The sequence below is a fragment of the Lotus japonicus genome, chromosome 4 (assembly GCF_012489685.1).
Source record: "Lotus japonicus ecotype B-129 chromosome 4, LjGifu_v1.2".
Classification (NCBI taxonomy): Eukaryota; Viridiplantae; Streptophyta; class Magnoliopsida; order Fabales; family Fabaceae; genus Lotus; species Lotus japonicus.
The window spans coordinates 9,190,623-9,217,506 of NC_080044.1; the positions used below are offsets into that span (position 1 = coordinate 9,190,623).

General features: G+C 36.8%; 1 protein-coding gene and 1 non-coding gene across 2 annotated transcripts; one reads left to right on the plus strand and one right to left on the minus strand.

Annotated features, from left to right (window-relative positions):
* The first annotated feature begins 9,376 nt into the window (after positions 1-9,376).
* On the plus strand, positions 9,377-14,029 carry LOC130712043 (uncharacterized). The gene is made up of 7 exons (XM_057561869.1): positions 9,377-9,932; positions 11,799-11,856; positions 12,019-12,099; positions 12,220-12,255; positions 12,392-12,631; positions 12,741-12,882; positions 12,957-14,029. The coding sequence occupies exons 1-7, from the start codon at positions 9,715-9,717 to the stop codon at positions 13,436-13,438; spliced, it is 1,257 nt and encodes a 418-aa protein (XP_057417852.1). The 5' UTR covers positions 9,377-9,714; the 3' UTR covers positions 13,439-14,029.
* A 1,157-nt stretch (positions 14,030-15,186) lies between these two features.
* Positions 15,187-15,258, minus strand: TRNAT-UGU (transfer RNA threonine (anticodon UGU)). The gene has a single exon. It is a non-coding gene; the product is annotated as a tRNA-Thr (tRNA).
* Positions 15,259-26,884: the final 11,626 nt, after the last annotated feature.

Genomic DNA, 26,884 nt, shown 5'->3' on the forward strand with positions numbered 1-26,884 from the left:
TCTTGGCTCCACGTTTCCCTTTTAGCTTTCCGCGGCTTTAATTGCATTTTTTGCTTTAAGTAAGGAGTTCTTTTTTATCTTTAAGCCATTTTGGAATATCCTTACGATCCCAAGCAATGATTCTCCTGTTCTGTGTGGGGACTGGGGACCATGTGCCTGGCGCATAAAGAAATGACTCCATTAATCTAATCAAGTCTTCCTTATCTCTTATAGCATATTGAATCAATGGAAAATTTTTAAATCTTACCTTCTCAATTTCACCGATTTTCAAATGCTCTCGTGAATAACCTTCTTGATGGAGATCTCCTGATGCTATTATGTACGAGTGGGTCTGTATTAGTCTTTCCAACATGTTATCTGATAATATAGATGTGCTTTCTCTTAGAAGCTATATATTCATATTTCGTTGTCAAACTGTTTACTTAATGGTGCAAAACATGAGAATGAGCAAATTAGTCCTTATTATCGCTATTATCGCCGGTAGATAATGAATACATGTTACCAACCTATAAAAAGCTACTCACATTATATTTGACTTGGAAATTGATTTTTGTTTTATATAATTAATTAATTATGAAATAATTTCCAAAGATGCATTTACCTTGTTAATGATTGATGGAATCGCTCACCAACATGCACAAAATTAATAACCGCTTACAATGACAACTGAACCTACAGCCTACACCACAGCATATAATAAATGAGTGCAAATAGCCTACTAAAACAAGGACCAACCCCTATATGTCTAAATTTATTGATTTGCTCGGATAAGTAGTGGAAACCATGTTCTGCTTTATTTGCATTGTTTGGGTAGTAGAAACAACTTTTATTAAATGCATAAGAGAGAATCTGGCGCATTATGTAAGTGTTATTGTCTTTTGGATTGGCCTTCAATTATTAGAAGTTGCTAAATAAGTACATTGATCTTTTAGACAGATGAAAAGTAGTGCGGAGACATTGCATGCCTCTAATTGAAAGCGAAGGTTTAACAGTTCACATGATCACAATCGTCATCACAATGTACCCACCACCAAGCAAATTAGCAAGTGCTAATTCTTGGAGTACAAATTAGCACGTTGCTAAATTAGAAGTACATTTTCTTCTATGAATAAAAGTTTGAGTGAGTTTGACTTCAGTCAACATCACAGGTCAAGATATGCTTTTCAGATTATGGTATAAATCGTTCACCAATATAATCTTAACATTAATAATAGGAATTGAACACGAATTCAGATCCTCTCCTGCTGCTGCACCATCCAGCAAGTATAAAATGAGAGAGAATATACATGTAATTATCACTTGGTTTTTTCTTAAATTAATTATAACCATTGGATTGAAAAATTAGTGGCTCAAAATGTGCAGGAGGGGCTGGAGAGAATAAATGGCTGGAGAGGATCCAAAGTAAACACGAATTCAGATCCTCAAAATGAAGTGGACCTTTAGGAAGCCATGGTTTATATAATTACATATAACCTTAGCCAGCTAACCGTTTGAGCAAATAGGCAAAAAGGAAAGTGGCTTTTAATCTAAATTTTGTATGTTTCCTTCTTTTATTTTCTTTTGCTTCTTTTTTTAACGGTTGCTCAGTAAAGGATATATAGACGTGACATAATATTCGTTATGAATCTGTGACTGTGAGAGAAAAACAAGAATAAGAAAGCTTTCATGGCGAAGAGAATTGCATGTCCAAACAAGAAGGAACAGGGTCCATAAGCCCCTATGTATAATGTCATCATTACACACGTGTCAAAAATTGGAAAACCACCAGTGTCATCATGGATTGAAATGTGCAGTTGCCAGCCTTCAAGTGTCTATCTTTCCTTTTTATGTGATGAACCTAAAAACAATAGAAGATATAAATGATGAAAGTGGTAGACTTGCACGTGGTGTGTGGAGTAATATAGCCGGGGTTTAATTTGCTTTGGATCTGACGCCATTTTTAAAAATAGAGTGCACAGCACACAAGTGAGATATGCAGGAGTTTTTTACGTAAAAAAGTTAGTATAGAGATTAAAAAATGAGAATGAACGGTGAACCACGAACACTAGCCACAAAGTGAAAAAATTTAAAATAAAAAAGAAAAAAATAAATCATTGTACCCATCAAAAATCATTGTGCCCATCAGAAAATTTATGGTAGTTCCACACCTTCACAATGGCAGTTTTTTGCTCTTTAATTATTTAAAAAAACTTAGTGTGTGAGGGTTTAAAATCGTTATAAAATGGAGGTGTTTTGGGTGTTGAAGATTGTGTGATTCAATCACTGCAACTCATTAAAATTGAAAAACAAAATGATAGTTTTGTGAATATTTATATAATTATACCAGCTTCGACATTTCACAGATGTAAACTAACTATTTCATGCCTATACAAAAATATAGTAATTTAGTTGGTAATATTGAATTTGTCCTCTATTTATATTAATTTTCTTCTTGTCCAAGTGTGCGTGTGTTTTTTATTTTTATTTTTTTCCTGGGTTTTTGGTTGTATGCAATGAAGAAGGAGATGAAGATCATGGGGAGAAGATGAAGATGATAGATTTCTGGGTTTTACATTTTCCATGTCATAAGTTAGTGGCCACTAGGAGAGAGAAACATTAGAAAACTAACGGAATGGACACTCCGGACTAAAGTTGCTAACGGAGCATAACGTGGGGGACCTTCCATACAATACAATTTTGTTAGGGACCAGAATCGTGGCTTTTGTAATCGTGGGGGATCAAAAGTGCAATTAAGCCATTATAATAACTTAGTAAGCATGATAAATTAAGGTAAACTGTGTGAACTCCTCAACTTTTAAATAAGTATCAGAAAATGTATTTTTTTTAATTGTCTTCAACATTTAGAGAGTGGAGAATATATATATGGTGTTTAATTTTGTAAAAAAAAATTAATGCAACATGAAATTTAGGTTAGTATTCAGAAAAATTGAGTTATATATAGCTTTGATTAAACTCATAAAAGGGGATTGATATAGTAATTTTATTTATATTTTTATAATATGGCGTCATTATGCTATTGAATATTGTAAGAAGATAATTCATTGTTGAGCAAAGTAAAAAAGAAGGAAGGATTTGAAAGAATGGAGGGCTGCCTAGGGTGGTGGTATCGTTGATAGCTGGAACAGAATGTTGCTTATTAATGAAGAGTTGACAAGTATTGGATGTTTAAAAAAAGTATTGGAATCCGGTTTTCATGCAAATTGTTTAGAATATATGAAGTTCTTTTCATGTTCTTCCCACTGCTAGAAGGTTTCATTTAGCATCAATAATTATGTGTAGAGATTGCAGTTGCATGCAGTTGTTGCTGCTGTTGGAATTGTTCTTGTTAAGATTGAGATCTTTTGGCAGAAAATATTAAGATGATACTATGTATAGAAATTGTGGAACTAGGAAAATTTTAACTTAGATGATGAGTTAGTTCTTTGTTAGTTTCTTAACATCAACTGAATAGTTGAGCATTGGACATTTTTCACGGCAACTTCCATGTTAGGATGCTATAACTTTCGAGTTGGATAAAGAAACTTCCAAATTCCAATCCATCATATCCCGAAGTTATACATATAGCATGGTAGTTGCAGCCACGATCGACTAGCCAATATCAACCAACGCAAGTATGTTTAATTAAAGAACAAAGAATAACTCTTCATCTAAATTAGAATTTTCTAATTCCACAAGTTCTACACATAATATTAGTATAATATGGGAGTATGACGCAAATTTGATGATGACTTACATCATTTGTTTGAGATTTCTAAGCTGATGGTCTCGTGCTGCCCAAGCAATACCCTTGATTAGAGATCCTAAATATAGTAACTCCAAGTCACAGGTATTATTTAGCCTAGACAAGAACGACCAATTTAGAGGCTCCCAAGCAATGAGCAAATAATTGTAACTCATAATTGAATGAGCATTATAGCAAACATTAGCATCAGTGTCTGCCTAACCGATGCTAGTGTTATTAAACATAATTTTCCGGTCAAGCCTAAAAAATTAGGTTAGACACGACACCAATGCTAAATTCGACAATTTTGCATCGGCTAGAATGACGTAAATAGGAGAAGAAAAAAAAAACTTACTTAAGATTTGTGGCACTTGACCCCTCAATAAATAGAGTCACCTTTTAACAGGTTAGCATTGATTAACATCGGTGCTAAGATCATCGCTATTTAAGCGTGTCACTTTGGGCAGTTAGCGACAACTGTTTTGGACGCTAAGTCCACAGCCTATGTAGAAGCAGTTGCCGACGCAAATTTTGCCTACAGACAAGTCAAGACATGAGGAGGAATGTTGTGTCGGATACCACCGCCCATGCCCCAAACCTTCCTCTGTCGCGCATCACCATCACTCCCACCCTCAATCATCCCTCAAACCTTCCTCTGTTGCGCGTCATAATCAACTCTACCCTTACCACTGCTTATCCCATCACCCTCCTCCCCTCATCCTCCGCCACTTTCACCCTCCATTTTGTTGCCCTATTCTACCCCTTTTTAGTCTCCTCCACCACATTTACCCTTTTCCTGGATCACCAGATCCAACTTTCTTGGCCTCTCCCTCTCTAACCACCTCACCCTCGCCGCTTCATTGTTGTGTAGCCGACCCACTACCGTCACCCCGCTACCACACCATTATATTATGCAGTACATGGTACTAGATTATATGGTATGTGTTATTGTGATCTAATTTATTATCTATATCATATCTGCGTGTTTTATTTTGCTGACTTTTCTTATTTGTATCTTGCTAGGTTATGTCTCTTTGTAATAGATTACCTGTTAGAATATGTTGTTTTGCCAAAGTGAAATTCAAGATCATGGGCCACTTTGCATAGGTACTGATACGCTCTCTACAAGTCTACGGATCGATCGAAGTAATATAAAAGATTGTCGAATCCATATGGATTGTGTGCATATCAACTCACAAGTAAGTATCATGTTTGTGTGAGAACTTGTACGGATTGTGTGAGAGCTGGTTTTTATCTGATGTTATCCAGTGTTTTTTGTAGTGCATATTGTGTCGCTCTATACGTAAAACACTAAGAGAATGATAATAGCATTGGTTATCTTATCTAGCGTAAAGTGTCGACTTAGTATTGGTTTGCAAGATGATAATTTAGCATCGACACATGCGAATCGTGCTAAGCAGCTTCAATCTGTTTAATGTGAGTTACAATGTTGATGTTATATCGTCTGTATTGTTAGTATTGCCTAGTCAACGTCGACTTCTGGCTAATGCTAAATTGTGCTTTGCTTGCAGTGTCATTTCAATGAGCTAGCTTAGTCCTTTATTTGTTGAGTTTTTTTCCTTTTTTAATTTTCAAATATTTAATTTGGAAAGTATTTTGAGACTTAGAATATAATGAATAATTCAGCCACTTCATATGGCTAGAATTATATAAAACACAAGATCTTACTAAGAAGTTTTTTTGGGCTCCATTTTAAAGGTTTGGTTGTCGCTCCATCATCCACGATAGTTCCAGTCATCGCATCCAGCTACACAGGCTACTCATACTCGTCCACTTTCCACGGTGGCGTGTTCTAGATTGCAAATCAAACTGGTTCTTGCACTACCGATTACACAATTTCTCTAGTCCACTCAATCTATTTGTGTCTCCTTATCCCTTCTTTGCGCCCCGGAGAACCACCTCCCCACAATTGAAGATGACGATTTCGCTGAACTCCAGGGGCTCCAATCGATGTACAAATTCAAGCGAGTCACACACTAAAATCTCAAAGCTAATCCATCATTGTACATGCCCCTCACTCTCCTGCTTCCTCTCATTCTCATGGGAACCCCATATGTTATACCTTGAACTTTAATGTCTGAAAGAGGATAGGAAGCTTTTAGAAAGAGGAAGAAACAACCAAGGTGTGTATATTGATTTTAAGGGTATTTAGGGACGAAAGTTCATTAGGATGTGTGAATATTAATAAAGTTTAGTGTTTTCAAAAATTAATCCCCTCAAACAATCCAAGTTCTGCATACTTGAAAAAATGACCCTAATATTAATTCAATTTTACAAATATTTGGAAAATAAAAGCGATATTAAATATTTTTTTGTTGAATGGAAAAACTAAACGACAAAATTATAGAACTAAGAAATTTCTAGCAAGAAAAGGAAAAATAGAGACAGGAGGGAGGACAACTTCATCATCGCACACTAATAATCCACACCAAGCTCCGTAATCCGCATGCTCATTAGCCTCACGACACACATGCTGCAGGCGAACCTCCCTGTCACGCGAAAGCAAAAAATGATGGTCGAGCAAAGCACTGTCGTAAACATGATAATCAAACCGACTCTTCTTGCGCAAAGTCACCAACTCGAGACAATCAGAGCCACAAACCACCTTCCTGAACTGCATTCGTCAAACTAGAAAAAGACACATTATCAACGCTTGGATTTCCGCTAGAAGAGGGTCCCCCCAAGAGCTCCTGCATAAAATCTTCCAAGCCATGCACCAGAAGAGTTACGAAGGACACCCTCGTGCCCATGCGATTGAGGTTGTTGTTGTACACCCATCCACAATGAGAGACACGAAGCCCGCTGAGGGCACCACCCAACGCGCAGGTTCTAGCATGTCAAACTCCCGAATCCCCGGAGTCCCTAGCCAGCAAGCACAGTCATTAAATTCATGTCGAACCCATTCACAAACTTAATAAATATTAAAGATTAAAATAACAATTGTGAGGAAATTAAAAAAAAAAGTGCTTTGTTTTGAGAATTTAATTTTGATAAACCAATAGCTAGCGTAAAATATATTACACGATCAACCAATCAGACATTAAAGATATGTCACACTAATTAAATTAAATAAAAAATTCCTAGATCACTGAATCTAATTGATTTAGAATGTAAAAATTCCTCGGTTATGTACATTTTCCTCTTGTTTTATGTTAGTGGTTAGTTGTTAGTAAGTTAGAAAATCCCTTCAAATTTCCATTCCAGAATTCGAACCCTGGACCTTCCCCTCCCCAATACAACTTTACAAATATCAATAAACAAAATGATTTGTAGTTTGTATATGATCAACAAGCTTTTATCCACACTTCATTCAACTAACATCAAATGAAAAAATGAAGAAAAGAGCTTAAAATTGAGAATTTTTTGGTACATTTTAGAATTGAGAATTGTGATAGATGTCATAATGGAAAAAAAGAGATGAAAAAAGAAAGCGAGTGAAATAAGATTGAAGAAAAAGAGAAGCACGATGATGGAAAAAGTTACGAATCGACTACTCAACGGTTTTGATGGTTGGCGGTTTTTTACTTTTCTTTTATCTTCCATTTTACGTAACTGAAAGTTGTGCTTACGGGGAAAGAATTACTGTGTTTCTGTGATAGCCCCAATTATTTACTTGGGATTTTCATGATGTCTCAATTAATTGCCACTAATCTTGAAAATTGCATGCATGTCTCCCATTTCAGGACAGATCAGTGTAATTATAAGTTTTTCAATTTTAAGCTGGCTCTTGGATCATTCAAATTAATTCCCTTTCAAACAACATTAATCTCGAATTGCTAGCTAACTATATACGGGGAAGTTGCAGAAAAAATAATTCAAGTTAAGAAATAGTAATCCCAAACTAACAAGTACTATAGTTCCAAAATAAAAAAACTAACAAGTACTACGCATTATATGGGTACTTTTAAATTTAAATATTATTTTAAAAATATAAACCAAAATAAAATATTGAAAATGTTAGCAAATTTGCCAATTTGAGTTGGCACAACCGAGAATACGTCGAAGGTTCAAATCTCCTCTATGTTCGGTAGAATCTTATTTGGTGGGCAACCCTCCTCTATCCCATTTGGTTAGAAAATGATGTAATTCATCACCAAGTTTGAATTGACAATCCTAACCGACAAGTTAAATCAAATGTACACAAAATCTAGCATATTAGAACAGAATGCACCCATCATTAAAAATTAGACATATACAAGTATTGTTTCTCATGCATCTTCAGGCACACACGAATATTATCACATGTTTCTTCATACACTAACAAGTATTCTTATGGCTTCTCTTTACATGTATTAAATTACAAGCTTCCAAGAAATATATTTGGGTTACATGAGGTGTTGTTCATACATACTTAAGAGATGCTTACAGATCTTGCATTGTACATAAACATTTATCTTTAAGAGTTGTATATGATAGAGTTGATGAGTTCAAGTTACTCTCAATCATAATCTCTATGACTTGATCAACATAACCAGTGTCGAGTAGACGTTGAAGACACATGATCATAGTCACTTTCTGCTTTTCACTCTACTGCTTTTCTCTCTAAGGCTTAGAATTCATATATTTTCTTTTGAGCCGTTTTCTTTTTCACTTTTGTTTTTTTAGCACAAACATAGACATTGTATCTATTCCAATTGAGCCTTGCTTCTCTTCTGCTCTCCTCTAGCTCTTTTCTTGAGGTCTTCAAGTACATGGTAATACTGAAGTATAACTTCTGCTTCCAAGAGTTGTATGAACTGACTACATGCTTCACATATAGATAATCAATTTCAGCTTATGTACTCTCATGTAGGTTATGCACTTCATTGTCATTTGAATCACCCTTAACTTGTGCACAGAGTGTCTTTCACCGTTTCAATCTTCTTTCTATCATGTTCTCCTCTTCACTCTATATCACACAATCTTTCCCATTTTCTCTCGATTTTTATCTTTTTCTCTCTCGTTGACTCTTTCACTGTCTCTTTCACAATGCTCAAATCTTCAATGGATCTTTTTCCATCATTTCATTTACATTCAATCTCCCATATATGACCATTGCAAAGCTTGTATATATCTCTGGAGAGTTTGCAGATGGGGTCTGCTTGTAGACGTTGGAGAGTGGAAAAGATTCGTTTTGACAACAACTAATATAGGAACAATTGTTCTGGCTTGTGTTAGATAAATGAAAACTCTTAGTAGTATAAAGGTAAGCATGAGTGCTCAAAACTGTGTTGAGACTAGAGAGTTGTGGATCATCCATGATAGCTGTGAATCGTACTTTTGTCACTTCTTATCAACCATGAGTGCTCAAAATTGTGTTGAGACTTGAGAGCTTCTTGGCTGTTGATATTAAGTGTCAGGTATGACTTTTCTTCATTTGGTAAAAAGGCGTGCTTCATAGCTTTCTGATGATTTGACCATTGAGCTTCTTGAATAGTTGTTCTAGCTCTGATTTTGCATGTGAATTTGATTTTGGTTTGGCGAAAAAATGATGTTTAATGGCAGTAAAAAATCATCAGTAGTTATAAAAATAACTGTCACTAAACGTTATTTTTCACTTTTTTTCGTCGAAAGACTAAAATCAAACACGCTTACAAAGAATAATTTTACCATTCATCATTTGCTTACTACTAACACTTGGTCATTTTCAGAAATGAAATGCCCTTCTATGGATTTGGCTATATTATAATGAAGGCTGAATCATCCATGACCATGAATTCTCATAATCAAAAACTGCCACTTTCATATTTTACCCACACAAACCAAACAAGGCCTAGTAGGATATCTATTTGTTTGGTACTATCCACTAAGCATCATCCACCCATTATTATTATTATCATTTGATTAAATTAAAATTAAAAATTCAACAACACCAACACTGTCCTTTCCAATCCCAACCCATCGCTGTTGTCATCGATTGTGAAAAAAGCTACAAACTTTCGAATTTCCCAGCTGAAATTCTCTTGTTTCGCTATCTGGGTCATCGTCAAGCTATGCGTGGAGCTGAATCTGAAGGTGGTGGTGGTGGTGGTGGCTGTGCCGTCAGAGGCGGTAACATCTATTGGGGAAGAAAACATGCCACTGATTTCAGAGGAATCGTTGTAATCTTTGCTTGGGTTTCTGTTCCGCAGACACTGTTACAAGATTTCGTTAATTTGTACTCCTCTTTGGGTTGGAATTCTCTTGTCTGTTATGCTCATTATCTCTCTGCGTAAGTTTCTTTCTCTTTCTTCAAAACCTTGTTTCTTTTTTGAGCTTTCAAGGTCTTCATTTGATGTAGTTATTTGTTACTTGCTTTGATTGGCAATTTGATGGAATTAATGGGTATGCAACAAGATAAAATTGGGGGGTTTGGTATTAAATGAGTAAGAAATATTGTAAATATCAGAGATTTTTTGCTCAGATTGAACTGGAAAAAGTTTAGGCTGTTGCATAGTATTTTCATTGAAAGTATAAATAATGTATGTTTTGGTAACTAGTACATGTGTATAGGTCTTTGAATTGTCATTAAGAATTATTACATTTTGGATGAAATTTGGTTCTTCTTGTTGAGTGCTTTGGCTTTGTAATCCTGTCACCACTTTACTCTAGATGGTTTTGATTTTGAGGTTTGTGTTTCAAAGTGTAGTACTTCTAGAATAGAACCGCTGCCTATTTTTGGGGTTTATTTTTCGGTTTTCTTTGAGTAGTTGACACTGATGCTCATACATTTGGTAAAAAGAAAATGGATGATTCACATGGCCTTGAGCTTGTGAGAGGACAACTTTCGTGAATTGCATGCCATGTTTGCCTGACCATGTGGAATATAGCAGAAACAGAAGTTTGGCTTGGATGATGCTTTAGCAGAATGCTATTTATGGTCTAACGTTTAACCGTATATTGACACCTTTTTAAGAATTAGGTTTTCACCATCCATTAGGTGCTTGTCTTCAAGTTGTGAAGAAGAGAGATAATGCTCATGAAGTTAATATGCTAGTCTGATTTGTCAACTTGAAGTAGAGGGGGGACCATCTACAAGTAAAGAAGAATTAAGTTAGGGTATCTAGCTTATAGAGACTTTGAAAATTAAGAATATAGGTGTGTTTGGAGAGATAAATTATGGTTTAGTACTTATATTGGTAGTAATTTTGAATGTTGTAAGACAGCTATGGATATAGCTGCAACTCAAGAGGTTTGTGGCTTTGTGCTACCATTTTGATGCGTAGGGAACTATCAGAGACTTGTCTGAATATACATTTATGTGCATCTTAATTTGTTGGTAAGTTTTTATTTCTGGTTTAAGTGCTCTGTGTTAAAGTTGAAGGGTTTCATACCCACTCTTAAATCACTTCCACCTAATAGGAAGAGAAAAGAAGAAAATGAGAGATGTGATGTAGTGATGTGATAGAAGTCTGAGGTCAATAGAGACAGATTTAGCATGACAGAACCATTGTTCTATGACAAAGAAAAGAGAATATGTCAAAATACTAGTGCCCTAAAAAATCTAGATATTGATCCAAGAAATAAAGATTAGTGTGAAATATAATAGAGAATCATTCGACAAAGAAAAAGAAAATAATTCAACCAAATAATTAAATCCTACTGTTTTCTTTGTCTGTTGTTACTTTCATTTAATGTCATAAACCCTAAACAGAAATGAGTGGAAATGAGAAGGAAGAGAAAGTGAGGTGTGAATGAATCATAACCCAAAGTTGAAATAGTTTTACTTCAAGCACCTAAAAGCAAAAAAAAAAAAATCTACTTACAGTGTTAATCAGATTTCAAATTGAAAGGTTACTGTGATTGTAATAGGAATATGTCAGAAGGACAGTAAAGCATCAAATATTACTAATATCCTGTAACTTCATGTTAAGTGCACTTGTGTGCAGCTTGGTTGTGTATTGTCCTAATCTCATTTCTGTCGAACAAATTTATGAGACTTGCTCAAGTGATAACCAACTAAATGTTTGTTGAAGTATACTATGTATTGTCATTGTGTTGATCATAGATGACTGCCTTATTAATTTGTACTCATTTGGACTTAATGATTGTGTTCATAGTACTGATGGAATTTTACATCACATTTCATCTCATGCAGATTCCGTGATGAAAGTACTGTGCCACTGGCATTTTGTGTTGTTGATGAACTTATTGAGGTTAGTTAAAATTGGGAAACATGTTGAAATTTATATTTATGCTCCTACATGTAAATTTATAAATCTCTTAATAGTGCTGTGGTCCTAAATCTCTGGGTATCATAACTTAGCTTTATGTCATAGGTTTTAAGTGGAAAAAAAATTCCCTTTGGATTTGTGCAGGAGCTAAAGACTAAGTCATGCCCTGTTGTATTTGCTGCTTTCTCTGCTGGGTCAAAAGCCTGTCTGTACAAAGTACTTCAGGTAACTTTAGAAATCCATTCTTATCTTTGGTATGGAGATTACTCAAGTTTGAAGTTTTGTATGTCCTTTTGGAATTTGGAGTAAAAATACCCATTGTAATAGTTTTTCATTCAAATGCAGCTTATTGATGGAAGATGTGAAACTCCACACTGCTTGGTAATGCATTTTTTCAATTTATGTTCTTTTATAATAATGAATTCTGCTTTCTTTCAACCCTTGCTCTTATTTTATTGATGATGTTCTATGTTCTGGTCATCATGAAACTTATTAATTACTGATTTATTTTTTGTAGCATAACTATCATTTGCTCAGGAACTGTGTTTCTGGACACATATATGATTCTGGTCCACTAGATGTTACAAGTGATTTTGGCTTCCGCTTTGCTTTACACCCTTCAATGGCTAAAGTGCCGGGATCATCCAAACTTGTTTCCTTGGTAGCAAAGTCAGTTGCTTCTGGTTTAGATGCTTTATACCTAACTAGCTTTGAATCCCAAGCTGCGGAACATTGGCAGGCTTTGTATTCTTCTGTAGTGAGTACCTATCCTGAGTCCTGACCACCTGGAATCTTTAGTATCCTTCTACTTTTATTATGTATTGTCTTAAATCGTTAAATTTACTCTGATTTCATTTTGTCCTTAGAATTTTGGTGCTCCATTTCTCATTTTATGTTCTGAGAATGATGACCTTGTGCGACACCAAAGTGTCTACGATTTTGCCCAACGATTACGCAATCTCAGCGCTGATGTTAACCTTGTAAATTGGAGTAACTCGCCTCACGTCGGTTAGTGAGAGACCCATCGTCAATTATGTTGTGCCAAACTTGAACCGCTCTAACATAATTATCATTCGTTTCAGGTCACTACAAGCATCATCCAATTCAATATAGAGCTGCGGTGAGCCAATTCTTGGAGAAGTCTGCTTCAATATATTCACAGAAAGTGAAACTCGAACAAGAAAGGATCGGAACGGATGGTATGCATGATGAGATATCTGAGTTAATCTGTGACCTACAGAAGGTGGCAATTAATTCGAATCAGAGCCTTAGAAGGGTTGCAGTAGGGCCAACTGACCACTTCTTTTTGCCTAGTTCAGCAGGACAGTACAAGGATAGAGAATCCGGGACTCCTCAAGAGGAACAAAAAGAAAAACCCGTTTGTGTCCCCAGCTTCCCGAGCATCAGTGCTAACAGTGTCCTTGGCCAATTTCTATTTGATGTTTGTGTTCCGAAAAATGTTGATGGTTGGGATGTGAAATTTTCTGGGAATCGGTTGTGTGCTTCAGCTTCAAGGCATTCACCTTTAAGAGGTATTAAACGCATTGGTCGCTCCAGATTGTAAGTTCTCATCTGACCTAAGGAGATACTTCATGGTAAATAGGTCTGAAACATCTGCAATTTTCCAAGATATGATGGATTTTGATGCAACAATGGGTCTGGCAGTGGAAGTATGGTGGTTGCAATGGTTCCACTAATAGTTTCTCGGCACAATACCATATGGATAAAGATTACTTGAGTTTCATCTCCTCAGAAATAAACTGGTGTCACACAGAAAGGAGACTACTTTACTACCCTTAGAAATAATCTGGTTGGTCCTTGGTTAAGGGTAACTTTACTAGTAACTGCGTGAATGGGATAAACTGTACTGAGGTATTTGTAGTTAGAGCAGGAAAAATTAAAATAGCTGTATATATAATATATATTTTTAGGGAATAAAATGTATCATGTTTGAGGCTTAAAAATGTAAGTAGACAAATGAAATAAAGGAGAAAGAGAAATCATCTCCCTTAGAAATATTCTGACAATTTTTTTTTGTATTGGGGGGAGGGGGTCAAAGACCGAAATCTGAGTTTAAAGAACTCAAGATCCTCTTATTCAAGACCTTGCTAACTTCTTACATGAACAGCACTTGTAGTATAAGATCTTTACATCATGTCCATTGGGTGGGTCAACTCTCCTAAGGACGTGGCTGCAGTTATTTCCCAGATAATAAGGTGATATGATAGTTATTGGTCAATAAATCCATAAACAGGTCTTCTCTTGAGCGACCACATTCATTCTGGTGTTGGTTTTTAATTTTCTTAGACCCTCTGTATTTGGAAGTGATATTGAACTACTAATTTGAGGGGAGTCACATGAACATTACTCAGGGGAACCAATAACTTTTGTGTTATAATGCCAACAAGTATTTGGTACAAATAAGGGTACTAGCATCCATCAAGGTTCATGTTTGCAAACTTAAAGAGGTTTTGGATTCAAAGTTTGAGCAAGGTACAGAGTCCAAGATTACTGTAACTTGCGAAGCATTGAGTGAAGATGGTGTCAAAGAAACACCTTGAACTTTCCTTTAAAAATTGTATTTCTTTGCAACACTGAAGCTCTCCTTACACTTGAATCAACAAGTGTTGGTGGTTATCAGTGACCATGAAGATAAAGAATAGTCCTGCATCTCAAGAATCACGTTGGTCAAAATTGTCCTTGAAAATAAGAAAAGTTATTGGTCAAGTTTGTATTATGTTGCCAACAAGTATTTATCATTTGATACGAATAATTGTACTAGCATCATGTTTTGTGGACTTAAAAGGTTTTTGATCCCAAAGGTTAAGTAGTGAGAAATTTTGAAAAATTGACAAGCATTGTGAAAAGAGGGTCTCAAAGAAACAATTTGAACTCCATTTGAAAAAACTTGTAGTATTTCTTTTGTAACATTTGGAAAGGTATATTTTGTAGTTTTCAGTCAAATATTTATCGTCTGGGGGAACCCTTGGTTCAAAAAAAAATTGACCTATTAAGTCTTAAAGGTGTTATGAACTTATGATGAATGGCTTAAAGTATGATATTTTTAGTTAAGCTTTAAAAAAAAAAAGATATTTTTAGTTAAACCAAGTTCTCGTTATTTTTCATATTCAATTTTGAATTCTTGTCTAATTATTTCCTATTCCTTTAATTTTAATCCAGGTTCTAATTTTAAAAACTTGTATTTCTTTTGTATCATTTGGAAAGGTATTTTTTTATTAGTTTTTAGTCAAATATTTATAGAACAAAAATAAAAAATCTGGGTAACAAATTAAAGAACAGAAATAAAAAAACTGCCCCCATGCAGGATCGAACTACAGACCTTCAGTTTACAAGACTGACGCTCTACCACTGAGCTATAGGGGCAGTTTTTATCCAATTTTCAAAAACTTAATATTTATCAGTCAACCCTTATTTGGAGCACATTGATAATAGTTATCTACATACGAGAAAAAGAAATTAAAACCGCATTGTTGAAGGGCTCTCAAATACGTACAGAAAGCTCAAGTGGTAGGAGCTGGTGGGACATATGAGTTAGGTAGGGGGAGGTCCAGGGATCGATTCCTGCTGGGTGCAATTTATCTTTCCGATGTACCAAAAAAATACGTACAAAAAACCTCTTTATTCAATTAACAAGTTGATTGTTAAGTCGTTTAAATTGGGAAAAAATGTTAGTGGAAATAAAAACTTGAGTTTTCTCTTTCCCTCTAAGATTTGTTTATAAATATCTATGAAATTTAATATTTGATGAAAATATAATCGACACTTTGTGGTACGTACTGTTTTAAAATAACTCAAATTCCGCATAATCTATTGCTCTATCTTTTCTCTATTAATTGAGTCTTAAGAATATGTGGTTAGAAGAATGGAAAATGATTGCATTCTATTTGTGATTTTTAACATAAATCATGTGCATTATGTTGGTGTAATAAAGGGAAGTTATGAAGCAAGGCAAATCCATGTGAGAGTCTGGAAGGCGGGTGTGGGAGAGCTTGGTGCACGGCGAGTCACCTAAGAGCCTAAAGTTAAATTCGTGGAGAGCTTCCGGATCCATGGGAGATTCTAGGAGAGACCTGGAGAGTATGGAAGGCGAGTCATTGGAGATTAGCTAACAACCCAATATATTAGAGAACATCCTAGAACACATTTATAAATTAAAACTGTGAGGAAAATCCTATAGAGATTTTTGGTTAACAAAGCTATTAATTAGGCGGTGTTTCAACTTTACAACTACATTGCCTATGTGTTGTAAGTTCATATTTACCGAATGAAATACTAAATAACGGTTCTCGATCTCTACATGATCATTGTACTATGAAATAGTAAAACGGTGGGGTTCGATCCTATGGCTCTTGAACCCCAAGCATGAGGGAACTCAGTAGAGCAGTAATATTAGACAATGTCATTTCAGCCAACTAATAAATTTTCATCTATTAAAAATGCATTTTGAGCTAAGATGACAACATCCTACTAATTGAAAATGTGCTCTATTCTAAAAAGATGATTTTCTAACAGTTAATAATACATCCCTAACATGAATATGCGCATCGAAGTGAATGATTTGGGGTTAGGGGTCTAGGAGTCCCTAATCCGTAGATGTGAGATGATGGAGAAAATACATTTTCTCTACTTGCATATGATGATCGAAACCTCTACATTCCAGAGTAATCCGATTTTGGGATGCGAGGAGCAGCGGGGGGATTTAGAGGAAGCTGGCGCTTCTCCTGGTAGTGGTGGACCTTACTTCACGCGCTCGAAAAAGACGTGGTTGCTTGGCAAAGTATTGGGGTTAGAGTTCGAGAGAAGCGACATAGAGGCTATCCGTGGTTTGGAGAAGGTCTATGAGGATCATTTTAAGACTTGAGTCACGCTTGTATATCCTGGTTATGTCTGTGAAAGAGTTAGGATGTTCTTTGTGGCCTATGCTCTTGTTTTTTTGCCTGTTTAGTTCCTGTTCGGTTTAGCGGGCTTCTTTTTGTTCGTCGAAGTGCCTTGTTATTAGTGGGTGATCTTCGCCCCCTGAGGGTCCTGTCCTTAGGGGTTTTTTGTGATAATCTATTTATATACTTTTACCTTTCAAAAAAAAAAAACAATGATTTTGTGTTAAATACCAAAAGAACAATTTTTCACCGATTAAAATTTGATCCAAGGCTACGACAACAACTTTTACTGACAAAATGGTGATCTAATTAAAAATGGAAGCTTGTATCCTTGATTGGTTACCAAACTCGGCTAGATAACAACATACATGATGAAATTAACCGATCAAATGACAAGGAAAATATATTTTTACCACAAAAATAAGGATACAGTATGGTGGTGGTGCTCACGGCCCTTCCATCTTCTCCATGGTAATGATGGCGCGATGACGAGATCCTTGGTGGCATGAGGAAGAGAAGAGGAGCTTGTGGTTCTCATAGTGATGACCGTGGTGAAGAGACGGGTGGTTTCTTCCACCATGACAAGGAGAAGTCATGTTTGGCTTTGTGATAATGGGAGGAAGATGGAGAAGTGGAGATGGTTTAGAGATAGAACGTGATCTAGAGAGAAAGAGAGCGGTAATATGAAGAAGTGTTCTAATGAGAGGAATGGGCGCGAGAGTTTATAGAGAAAGGTGCTTGGGCACCATTGAAAGGATTAATAGGTACTTGAAGAGATCTATGTGGAGCAACCACAAGGATTCATTTGCGAAGGAAATGAAAGCAAGCTTCTCAAGCATTATAGCCGAATTGAACAATATTTCATCGATCGAGGATTCAGGAGGAGCAAGCGTGAGCCTACACTATACATCAAGATGCATGGTTAGTATGACACTGTCTTAGATTCATTGTATGTAGATGACACTATACTTCAAGATAACCGACCTTAGCTTGAACAATTACTTCCTCAGTACAGAGGTAAGTCAGAGAAAAGATGAGATATTTATCTCGCAAAAGAAACACACAGAAGGTTCACTCAAGAAATTCAAGATGTATGGCTTCAAGCTTCTAAGTACTTCTATCATGACAAATGAGAAACCAATACTCTTCCTAGGGAACATTCAATATCATCTTGATTTCATTTCCCTCGTTCCTTGTAACATCCGCAGCCAATTCCATCTCTACTTCCATGTCTTTGGCCGTAGAAGAAGTTTCTCCCATATTACTAGGTTCACCTAGTTCCTGCGAGGAAAAAAAACAAATGACAACAACATTAACTCTAGCTACTTCCACATAGCACAAGGTTTACTTTTGAATATAGAGTATATACAATATATACTTCTTCTTTGAATGTTAAGTATAATGTATGGTCATCTTTAGAAACGTTTGCTGGAATATTTGTCCTTGTTTTTCGAGTAGCTCCATAAAGAACAAATTGAGTTACTTCGACCTTCGATCTCAACTTCTTTTTGGATGGCAAGTGTTCAAAGGTCTGCAAAAAAAATTATATATTTTAGTTGGCCACTTATGCCATCAAATTTATTCAACCGGTTGCCTGAATTACCCCATAGGTTTATAACTTCGTTCTATGAAGATAAGTTATTTAAGCAAAAATAGGACTATTTCTAATCCCATTTTTCTTAAACACTATTGGTTCACCTAAGATGAAGTTATTTAGCCTCATGGAATTTTGTAGATAACCTCTTGAATTTTTTGGACAAATAATTTTTTTATAAGAAATAACAAGACATTTCAAAAAAATATATATAAAAATTTCGACATTGATATTTTTTCCAGAAATCATTTAGAGTGATATCTTACAAAGTCTCCAGCTTTAGCTCCAACTTTAGCTCCAACTTTAGCTCCAGCTCCCCTCTTCCTGTATTCAACATTCCAATGTTGCGATCTTTCAATAAATGTAAATCTGTGAGCATAATTTTCCCCGGTAAATTCTTTCTTGATATGTGTTGATAGGGGTCTCTGCAAATTTACCACAATGTATCATATAGATGCTACATTATTAATCAGTAATGATACTTAAACACACAAACAATGTAAACATCCAATATACATTCTAGTTCTCACTCTAGATATATCTCGCTTCTATCATATATCACATGTTAAATGTTAGTTCATTTGTAATAAAGTGTTAGCATGGTTTAGTTAAATTTTGTTTATGTCCATTTATGTATTTCTTAGTGATTACTTAGAATAATGATGCTAGAGTTTAATGTCTTATGTAGATGTTTAACTTGCATATTTTCCTATTCTCTATTCATTACTACAAATAGAGAAGTTTGTAATTTTTGGTTCAAGAAAGATTGTAAAATAAAATGTTTAGGTTTCAAAAATAGTTTATTTCCTATATTTTCTACTACTACACTTCAGATGCTCCAACAAATTTGATACCAGAGCTCAAATTAAGTAACATGGATTCATCAAATTCAATATACTTTCTCATATACAACAAGCCAAATGGAGACCATCTTCCTTTTACAAAGATCTATGGGGTATGTTTGAGGAAGGATATGAAGAGTACCCACTAGTAAAAACCAACATACTAGATTGATGTCAAAGAAAAAGACAGCAAGGAGAATGTGAAGAAAAATGCTACAACATTGAGAATTGTCCATCAAGGAGTAAGCGAAGTCATTTAACCTAGAATCTTTGGCATAAAAAACCAAAGTGGCATGGGAACACTGAAGACAAAATTTCAAGGATCAGCAAATGTGAATACTAACAAGTTGCATTATTTGTGGAGTTAATTTTACAATCTCACAATGAAAGAAGGTGGTTGAAAAATCAATCAAATTAAAAGTCGTGGAGTAAATGTGTGTGAAAAGATTCTATTGAGTAATCCTAAAAAAATTGAACAAGTTGTTGTTATTGAAGAAACCAATTATCTCTCAAAGCTCACTCAATATGAAACCATGGGGTCTTTAGAAGCTCATGAATTTAGGGTGAAAAAATATAACAACCAGCCTTTGGAGTAGATATTTCGAGCAAGGAAAAACTTCAAAATTTTCAAAGCATAACAAGATGGAAGAGGGAGTCCATTTCATTGAAATCGTTCCAATAGAGGTCGGGTGTTAAAAAATTAAAAGCAATGGAAGAGGTAAATGAAGAAAAATATGCATAGCAGCAAAGACCTATCTGATAACTACAATTCTTCCTTCTTTATCTGTTATAAATCTGGTCAATGATCCAAGTTTGTTACTGTAGATGCACTAGGTGCAAAATTCCTAATCATTCTAATAGTGATTTTTAGCATACAGAAAAAGGGGAAGATGATGATAACAACAAAAAAACTCATTAATTATAATGCACAAGATGAAGCAAATAAGTGATTCCTGCCTATGTCTTATGATGTAAAATCTTGTGAGAAATGATATTTAGATAGTGGTTACAACTATCATGTAACTAGGACCATAATGTGTTTAAGATTTGGATGAAAATTTTTCATCTCAGGTTGCATATTGTTTATGTCCAATTATGTATTTCTCAATGGTTACAAGTATAATGATGTTATAGTTTCTTGTATTTTATGTATATGCTTAAATTGAGTCATTTCTTCTTCTCTATTCACTTCTATTACTAGAGATGTTTTAAGTTCTGGTTCAAGAAACATCAGAAAATAAGAAGTTCAGATTACAAAAATAGTGTATTTCCTATATTTTCCACTCTGACACTTTCGTTGCTCCAACATAACATCTGTGAATTCTCTCTAATCTTCTTTTCTCACTCTATATGTTTACACTACATGAATGTCTACAATTCACTGTCCATTATTAATTATTTTCACACTTTCAATCAAACAATGGAATAAGAAAGTAGCATAGAGAAGTGTAATCTCGAGATATGTTTAAGGACTAAATGCTAGCAACTCACCAAGTACATGTCGATGTCAAAGTTATCCTCATAACATATAGCCGGAAGTTCAAAGCATAATGAAAGTTCACCAGCAAACTCAGTGGTATGTGGTTTTCCTCTTTTTGGCGCACCCTGTTAACAGCTCCATTACATGTAACTCATATTGAAATGTTTTTTGGATAATGGTCAAATTAGTCCCTGAATTTATAAGTCAGTTTAATATTAGTCCTTCGGTAGAAAAATGGTGTTTTGTGGCGGCAAAAAACAGCAAGTAATTTTAAAAATGACCGTCACTAAACGTTGTTTTTCCACCGAGGGACTAAAATCAAATTTGCTTAAAAACAGAGACTAATTTCACCATTAACCCTACTTTTTTAAAGTTAAAAGATATATAAAAACATAGATAAAGTTGAGAATAACCCCTCTCAACATAGGTACAATAACCGAGCCAACAAAAAGCTACCAAAAACCTTTAAAATTATAAATATAATTAATTAAATAAGAAAAAAATACACATAATATTTGTCATCACTGATTTATATTCTCTATACAATGCACAATATTAAAATCAAAAGGAAAATAATTTGCAGACATTGGCATGGTGTAGACATATTCCAACAAATACCTAGATTGACAAATGGAAATAAGAGAAAGGTAATTTTCGTGATATATGTAAGAAGAGATAAATAGAAAATTAAGGTATATGCTAGGTGTCTGCATAGTTTGTATGTCCAAGTTTCAACAATGAGATTAAAATTACTCCCACACACCCGAGAATTTTGAGAATAGATATATTTACCTTGTTTTGTGCAGAATCAAGTAAAGCCTCATTGCCCTCATTCCATATCACCATAGCTAATGCATGCTTTGGATCTTTTTTGTCAGCTAATAGTTTGAGTTCTTTCATGGTGTCCTAGTTACAGAGATGAGTGAAATTTTATGAATTTAGACCCAATTCAAAGGTTATAGAATAATCTTAGGAAAATTTCGATTGCTTACCTTCAATTGTTGATTTAGGGCACGATCAATTTCCTGCAGCAAACTCAGATCTACTGCAAAATTCAATGGTTGTACTACTGATAGTGCTAGCCTCTCCATCTTACAGGGCTGGGTTTGATTTTTGAACTTTTGGGTTTGTAGTTTCCTCTACCACACTAACACTGATTCAGGTGCTTTATGTGAATTGGAATTCGCAATTTTATAACTCCTTTAGTTTTTTTAGAATTAATTTTCAATTTTGGAAATATTAAATATATTTCTTAATATTACATTTAATAATATAAAATATTTATTTTCTATATTCTAGTCAAACTTTATTTCCTTCAATTTTGAAAAAAAGAAAATACATCAATGGTAAAGTAAACTACTCATTTAATGTCTAGCTCAGAATTTATCTTTATGCCTATTATATTTTTCAAAAATTTAAAAATATAATTTTCATTTATTACATACATATCCACCTATTCAATCTTAAATTTATTAAATAAACGTTTTTTATTAGTTGTTTAATCAATGAAAATATATATTTTATGTAATATCACCAACTAATATTTTATTAAATAAACATTAGAATTATGAATATTTTTAGAAAATACTGATGAATTTTCGAAGGATTTAATTTATACGTACTAATAGTGTTAAGAGTTTTACACATGCATCTAATCACACTTTTCAAATTTTCTTTGAATATAATTTTAAATTCAAATATCACATGGCATATTGATGGATTCTGGTTGAATGAATTGTAATTAAACTCTACCTTTTAATCACTGGTGGACTAGGATTCAAATTATATGTATTTGATTTCCTTTAATAGAGTAAAGTAAAGATTATAATTGACCCTTCGAGAAAATATTTGTGCTCAAATGAAAAATAGTAATATTTTTCAGTTACCACTAAAACAATATTTTATTAAATAAGGTAATTACTCTTGTATTTTATAAATATTTAATTTCACATTTGGGAAAACTAAATGTTCCTTCATGAACATCGATATGAGGTATAGTACCTAAGGTGCAAGGAACGTGCTGTGAGATTCCTAGAGAGAATGAGAGTGTAACCGCTTAGAGAGGGAGTGTAACTAAATTTCAAGTTTGTTATTTCTCAAATGAGCTAAGAGTCCCTTACACTTAGTATCCCTCCCCTATTTATAGTTGGGGGGAGTTGGGCTTAGCGCCTCTAAATCTTTCTAATGGGCCAGTTGGGCCTCCTGGTGGAAGGTCCAAGTCCACAGCCTGCTCATCGCCCCAGGCCAGCGCTCCTGGGCGAGGGACCCTGGGTCTCGCCCAGTCCACAAGTCCACAAGAAACCGAGCTCGAAGCATGAGAGCTAAGTGTGTCTTTAAACAAGAAGAAACAAGGCGATGGCCATAAGAAGCTAACTAGTGCTAAAAAGTAAGGTACGGAAATTAAGAGCAATTGCCAACATGGCTTGGTAATTTAAAGCTTAAAAATATAAAATGTTGAACGCCTTGTCATGCTCCCTTGGCGGCTCGAGTCCACAAGCAAGCTTGTGGCAATGACGTTGGATCTGCTCGCCCCGCCATAGTTACGCACGTGCCCTGAATGGTGATTTTCTGACATGTGACGGGCCTGCGCCACACGTTGCGCCCTGAGGTGACGCAAAGGTCAGCAAATCCATGGAATCTCAACCACTACCTTTGAAACGTCTCTTCGAATCATAGTAAAGCCTGACAATTTGAATTCAAACCAATAAGCTTCAACCGTTGTAACTTTTCATTTAAAGCGCTACTTTCGTGTCCCGAAATCCGCGCCGCACTCCCTTAAGTGAACATTCCACCTTTGCCATGATGAGGTACGATTCCGCAACTGCTGCTTATCCCAACTTTTAAAATATCCTTCCCTCACTCATTCACCACTTCTGTAATTCCTACAATCTGCTGAAATTGACAAACTAGCACCCTCTTCCTTCTAGCAAAAATGACTCCCCAACGCCGAACCAAAGGAACCTCTCGATCCCGCAGCGCCGCTCCCGCATCTCCTTCTCCAGTTAATCATCCCCCCTCCGGGGGATTTCCCCTTACTGAAGATGAAAAGAACGCTTTCTTGCACCAAATTTTCGCGACCTTACCCTAGTCCATAACTCAAGACCCCACTCAGGAGGCCATCTGCCAACCTTCTGAGCAGTCCACTGACAAGTCTATTGCCGAGACAGTCCGCCAGGCCGGCGGACTTTTCTACGAGAAGTCCCTCGAAGATGTCCTCATCACCGGTCGGGGCTTGGAAATCCGCCGCCCCTGGCAGCACCGCACAAGGCGTGAAGCAACCCCACTTCTTTTATGTTTACGAGTACCTCTTCCTCGACCTGGGGATCAAACTATTCTTCTCCCCTTTCCTCTGCCAGGTTATGAGGGAAATCAATATAACCCCAAGCCAACTTCATTTGAACGCTTGGGCCTTCATTCAGTGCTTTGAGATTCTCTGCGACGCCATTGGTCTTGAAGCAAAAACCTCCCATTTTTTCTACTTCTACGGCGTGGAGCCAAAATCCTTGAAGACCCCGACTCCTGGGTGGGTCTCTCTGAAATCTCGTACGGGCCGGCAGCGCCTCTACCCTTACAAGAGCAACATCAAGAAGGGACCCGGGCGCCGGTACTTCCGCATACTCGTACATCCTACATACCCTGAAGCTTTCACCTGCAGGGTCGGGACCGCTCTGTTCCCTTTCTACTGGACCGAGAGTCCTCGCGATGTCCCGCAACCATCTGATACATCGCTGAGTGCTGAAGATAAAGCCATCCTTGGCTTTTTCGCTGGGCTCCCCATCCTTGAGTGCTCACAGTTGCTTAAAGCCGCTCGCAAAAACACCCTCCGCTCATTTCTAGGAGGAATGAACTTCACAGAAGTCGCGCTCAAGCGCGCCCTAGCTGTTAACTTACCTGAGTTTCCTCACGTTTTTAATACTAACGGGGTTAAGAGGAAACGTGCTGTCGCGGATGCTAATGTCGAGGTCGCTGCTTCCCCTCAAAAGAAACGGGCCAGAAGATCCGGTGCTGCCCCTTCTAAAACTACCGTGGCGGCCTCAAGCGTCGTTGCTTTAGGGTCTGGCGATTCAATACCAGACCCCATCCTTCCGCTGGAGATTGACGAGCCGACTCCGATGTCTACCGGCGATGTTGTCCAACCTTCTCCAACTAGAAAATCCAGAAAATGCAAAAGGGTCGCCCCTGGCACAAATGAAGAATCGAGGGTCGTGACCCCCTCGCCTCAAAAGTCAAAAAAGAAGAAGAAGTAAACCAAGAGACCCAGGGCTGGTGAAACATATGCCCCTCGCCAAGACCTGGTGGGTGGGGAAAAGCCAGACCCCATGGGCGATGCGGGGTCATCGCCCTTTCCTGAGAAAGTCACCGCTGATCAACATGCTTCAGAAGACGCTCCCTCTGGTGCTCCCCGAACGACCTTCTCTCCTGACCGTTCATGTCATCAAGCTGAGGCAAGCCCACCTAGGGTCTCCCCCGTTCCCACCATGAGTGACGACAATGAAGATCAAACTCCTACTGCCTCGCTTCCGCTTCGCCATTCTTCCCTCGTCGCTAGTCATTCGATTGTTTATGAGCATACATGCTTTGTTTCAAATCAGCAGCCCTCCCCTGTTGACTTTATGCTAACTGACCCATTTCTTGGCAGCATGAGAGGAACTGAGACTCCTGACCTTGATGATATGGCGCGAGAAGCCATCTCGTGCCTTTTGCGTTCAGGGTGTCTCTTTTCCAGGTTGTCGCAGGATTCAGCCACAGCCGCTGAAAATGAAGAGCTCCGCCAGAGGGCTGAGGGTTACCGCCACGCCACACTCGAAGCGCATGGCGAGCTTGACAAGTTGCTGACCCAGGTAGCGGTCCAAATGACTAAGCTGAACAATTTGGGTATCGAGATGAGCTGTCGCGAGGAGGGCTTGTCCGCTTGTGAAGAGAGAACGGAGGAGCTGGAGAGCGAGCGGGATGATTTGCAGCAGGAATTGAAGGCCAAGGCTGAGGCGATTGCCGCCGGCAGGGCTGCCTGCCTCGTCAAAGACAAAGAGATCGCATTCCTTCAAAGTGAGTTGGGGTCGACGAACGAATCTCTCGCCGAGTCGTCGAACGAATCTCTCGCCGAGGTGAGATCTGAATTAGAAACAAAGGCCAAAGCTGTTGCGGACGCGGAATACCGTGCGGATTCTGAGGTCAGAACTCTCCTGGCAAGGCTGGCGGCCAGGGCTGCTGCTGAGGCCGTGGAAGAACGTGGTCGCGGTTTCTTCCTCTCCAAAGCTCAAGTTCAATATCTTTATGAGGGAATTGACCTCAGCGGGTGATAAGTGTCAATTTTACGTGTTTTTAAATATAATTTTAAGCACTTATTTGACCTATATGCTTGCATTGTTGATTATTTTATCCCCATAAGTAGTTGATTTAGTAAATACTTAATTTTAGTATAGAAATAGAGTAAATATTATATTTTTCACATTTAATCTTTTGTTTTCAATGATAGGTGAAAATCTATGAAGATCTGTGCCATAAGATGTCAAAAGGCCAAGAAATGAAGAATTTCGCTTAAGCCAAATGTTTACTTGCTTAAGCAAAATTATATGGCAGAGGGTATCAATTCTGGAAGACAATCTCGCTTAAGCCGAATTCTTTCTCGCTTAAGCGTACCATTCAGTGGCATGGAAGGAAAGTGAACCCTCGCTTAAGTGATGACCATATTTTAGTAGTGTTTTTAGGGTCATTTCTTTGAGTGTTTTGAGTCTTTTTCTTTGTCTCATGTAGTGTTTCATGCATTCTCATGCATTTTTGTGTTTATTTGAGTTTGAGTTAAGTTTTGGTAATTTTATGGTTTTATGAGGGTTGTTTTTGCATTTTTATAGAGTTTAGGACTTGCATGAGTTTTGCCATGATTTTGTGGGGACTAAGGTGGTTAAAAGCCCTTTGAATTTCTTGATTTTACTCCTTGTCTTGGTCCTTTAGTGCTGCAGCAGGTAACTTATGGAAAAGGAAGACCAAGATGCAAAGGAATTGAAGAAAGCATTCAAAGGGGGGTTACAAAAAGCCGAAAAGTCACCAAGTTCGTGAAGCTGGCGCTCAAGCGCCCTCACCTGGTGCTCAAGCGCCAGCACTCCAGAAGCTGGAGCCTTGCATCTGCCACATGGGCGCTCAAGCGCCCCAAGGCAGCGCTTGAGCACCCCAGCTCGACTTTTTTGCCTATAAATAA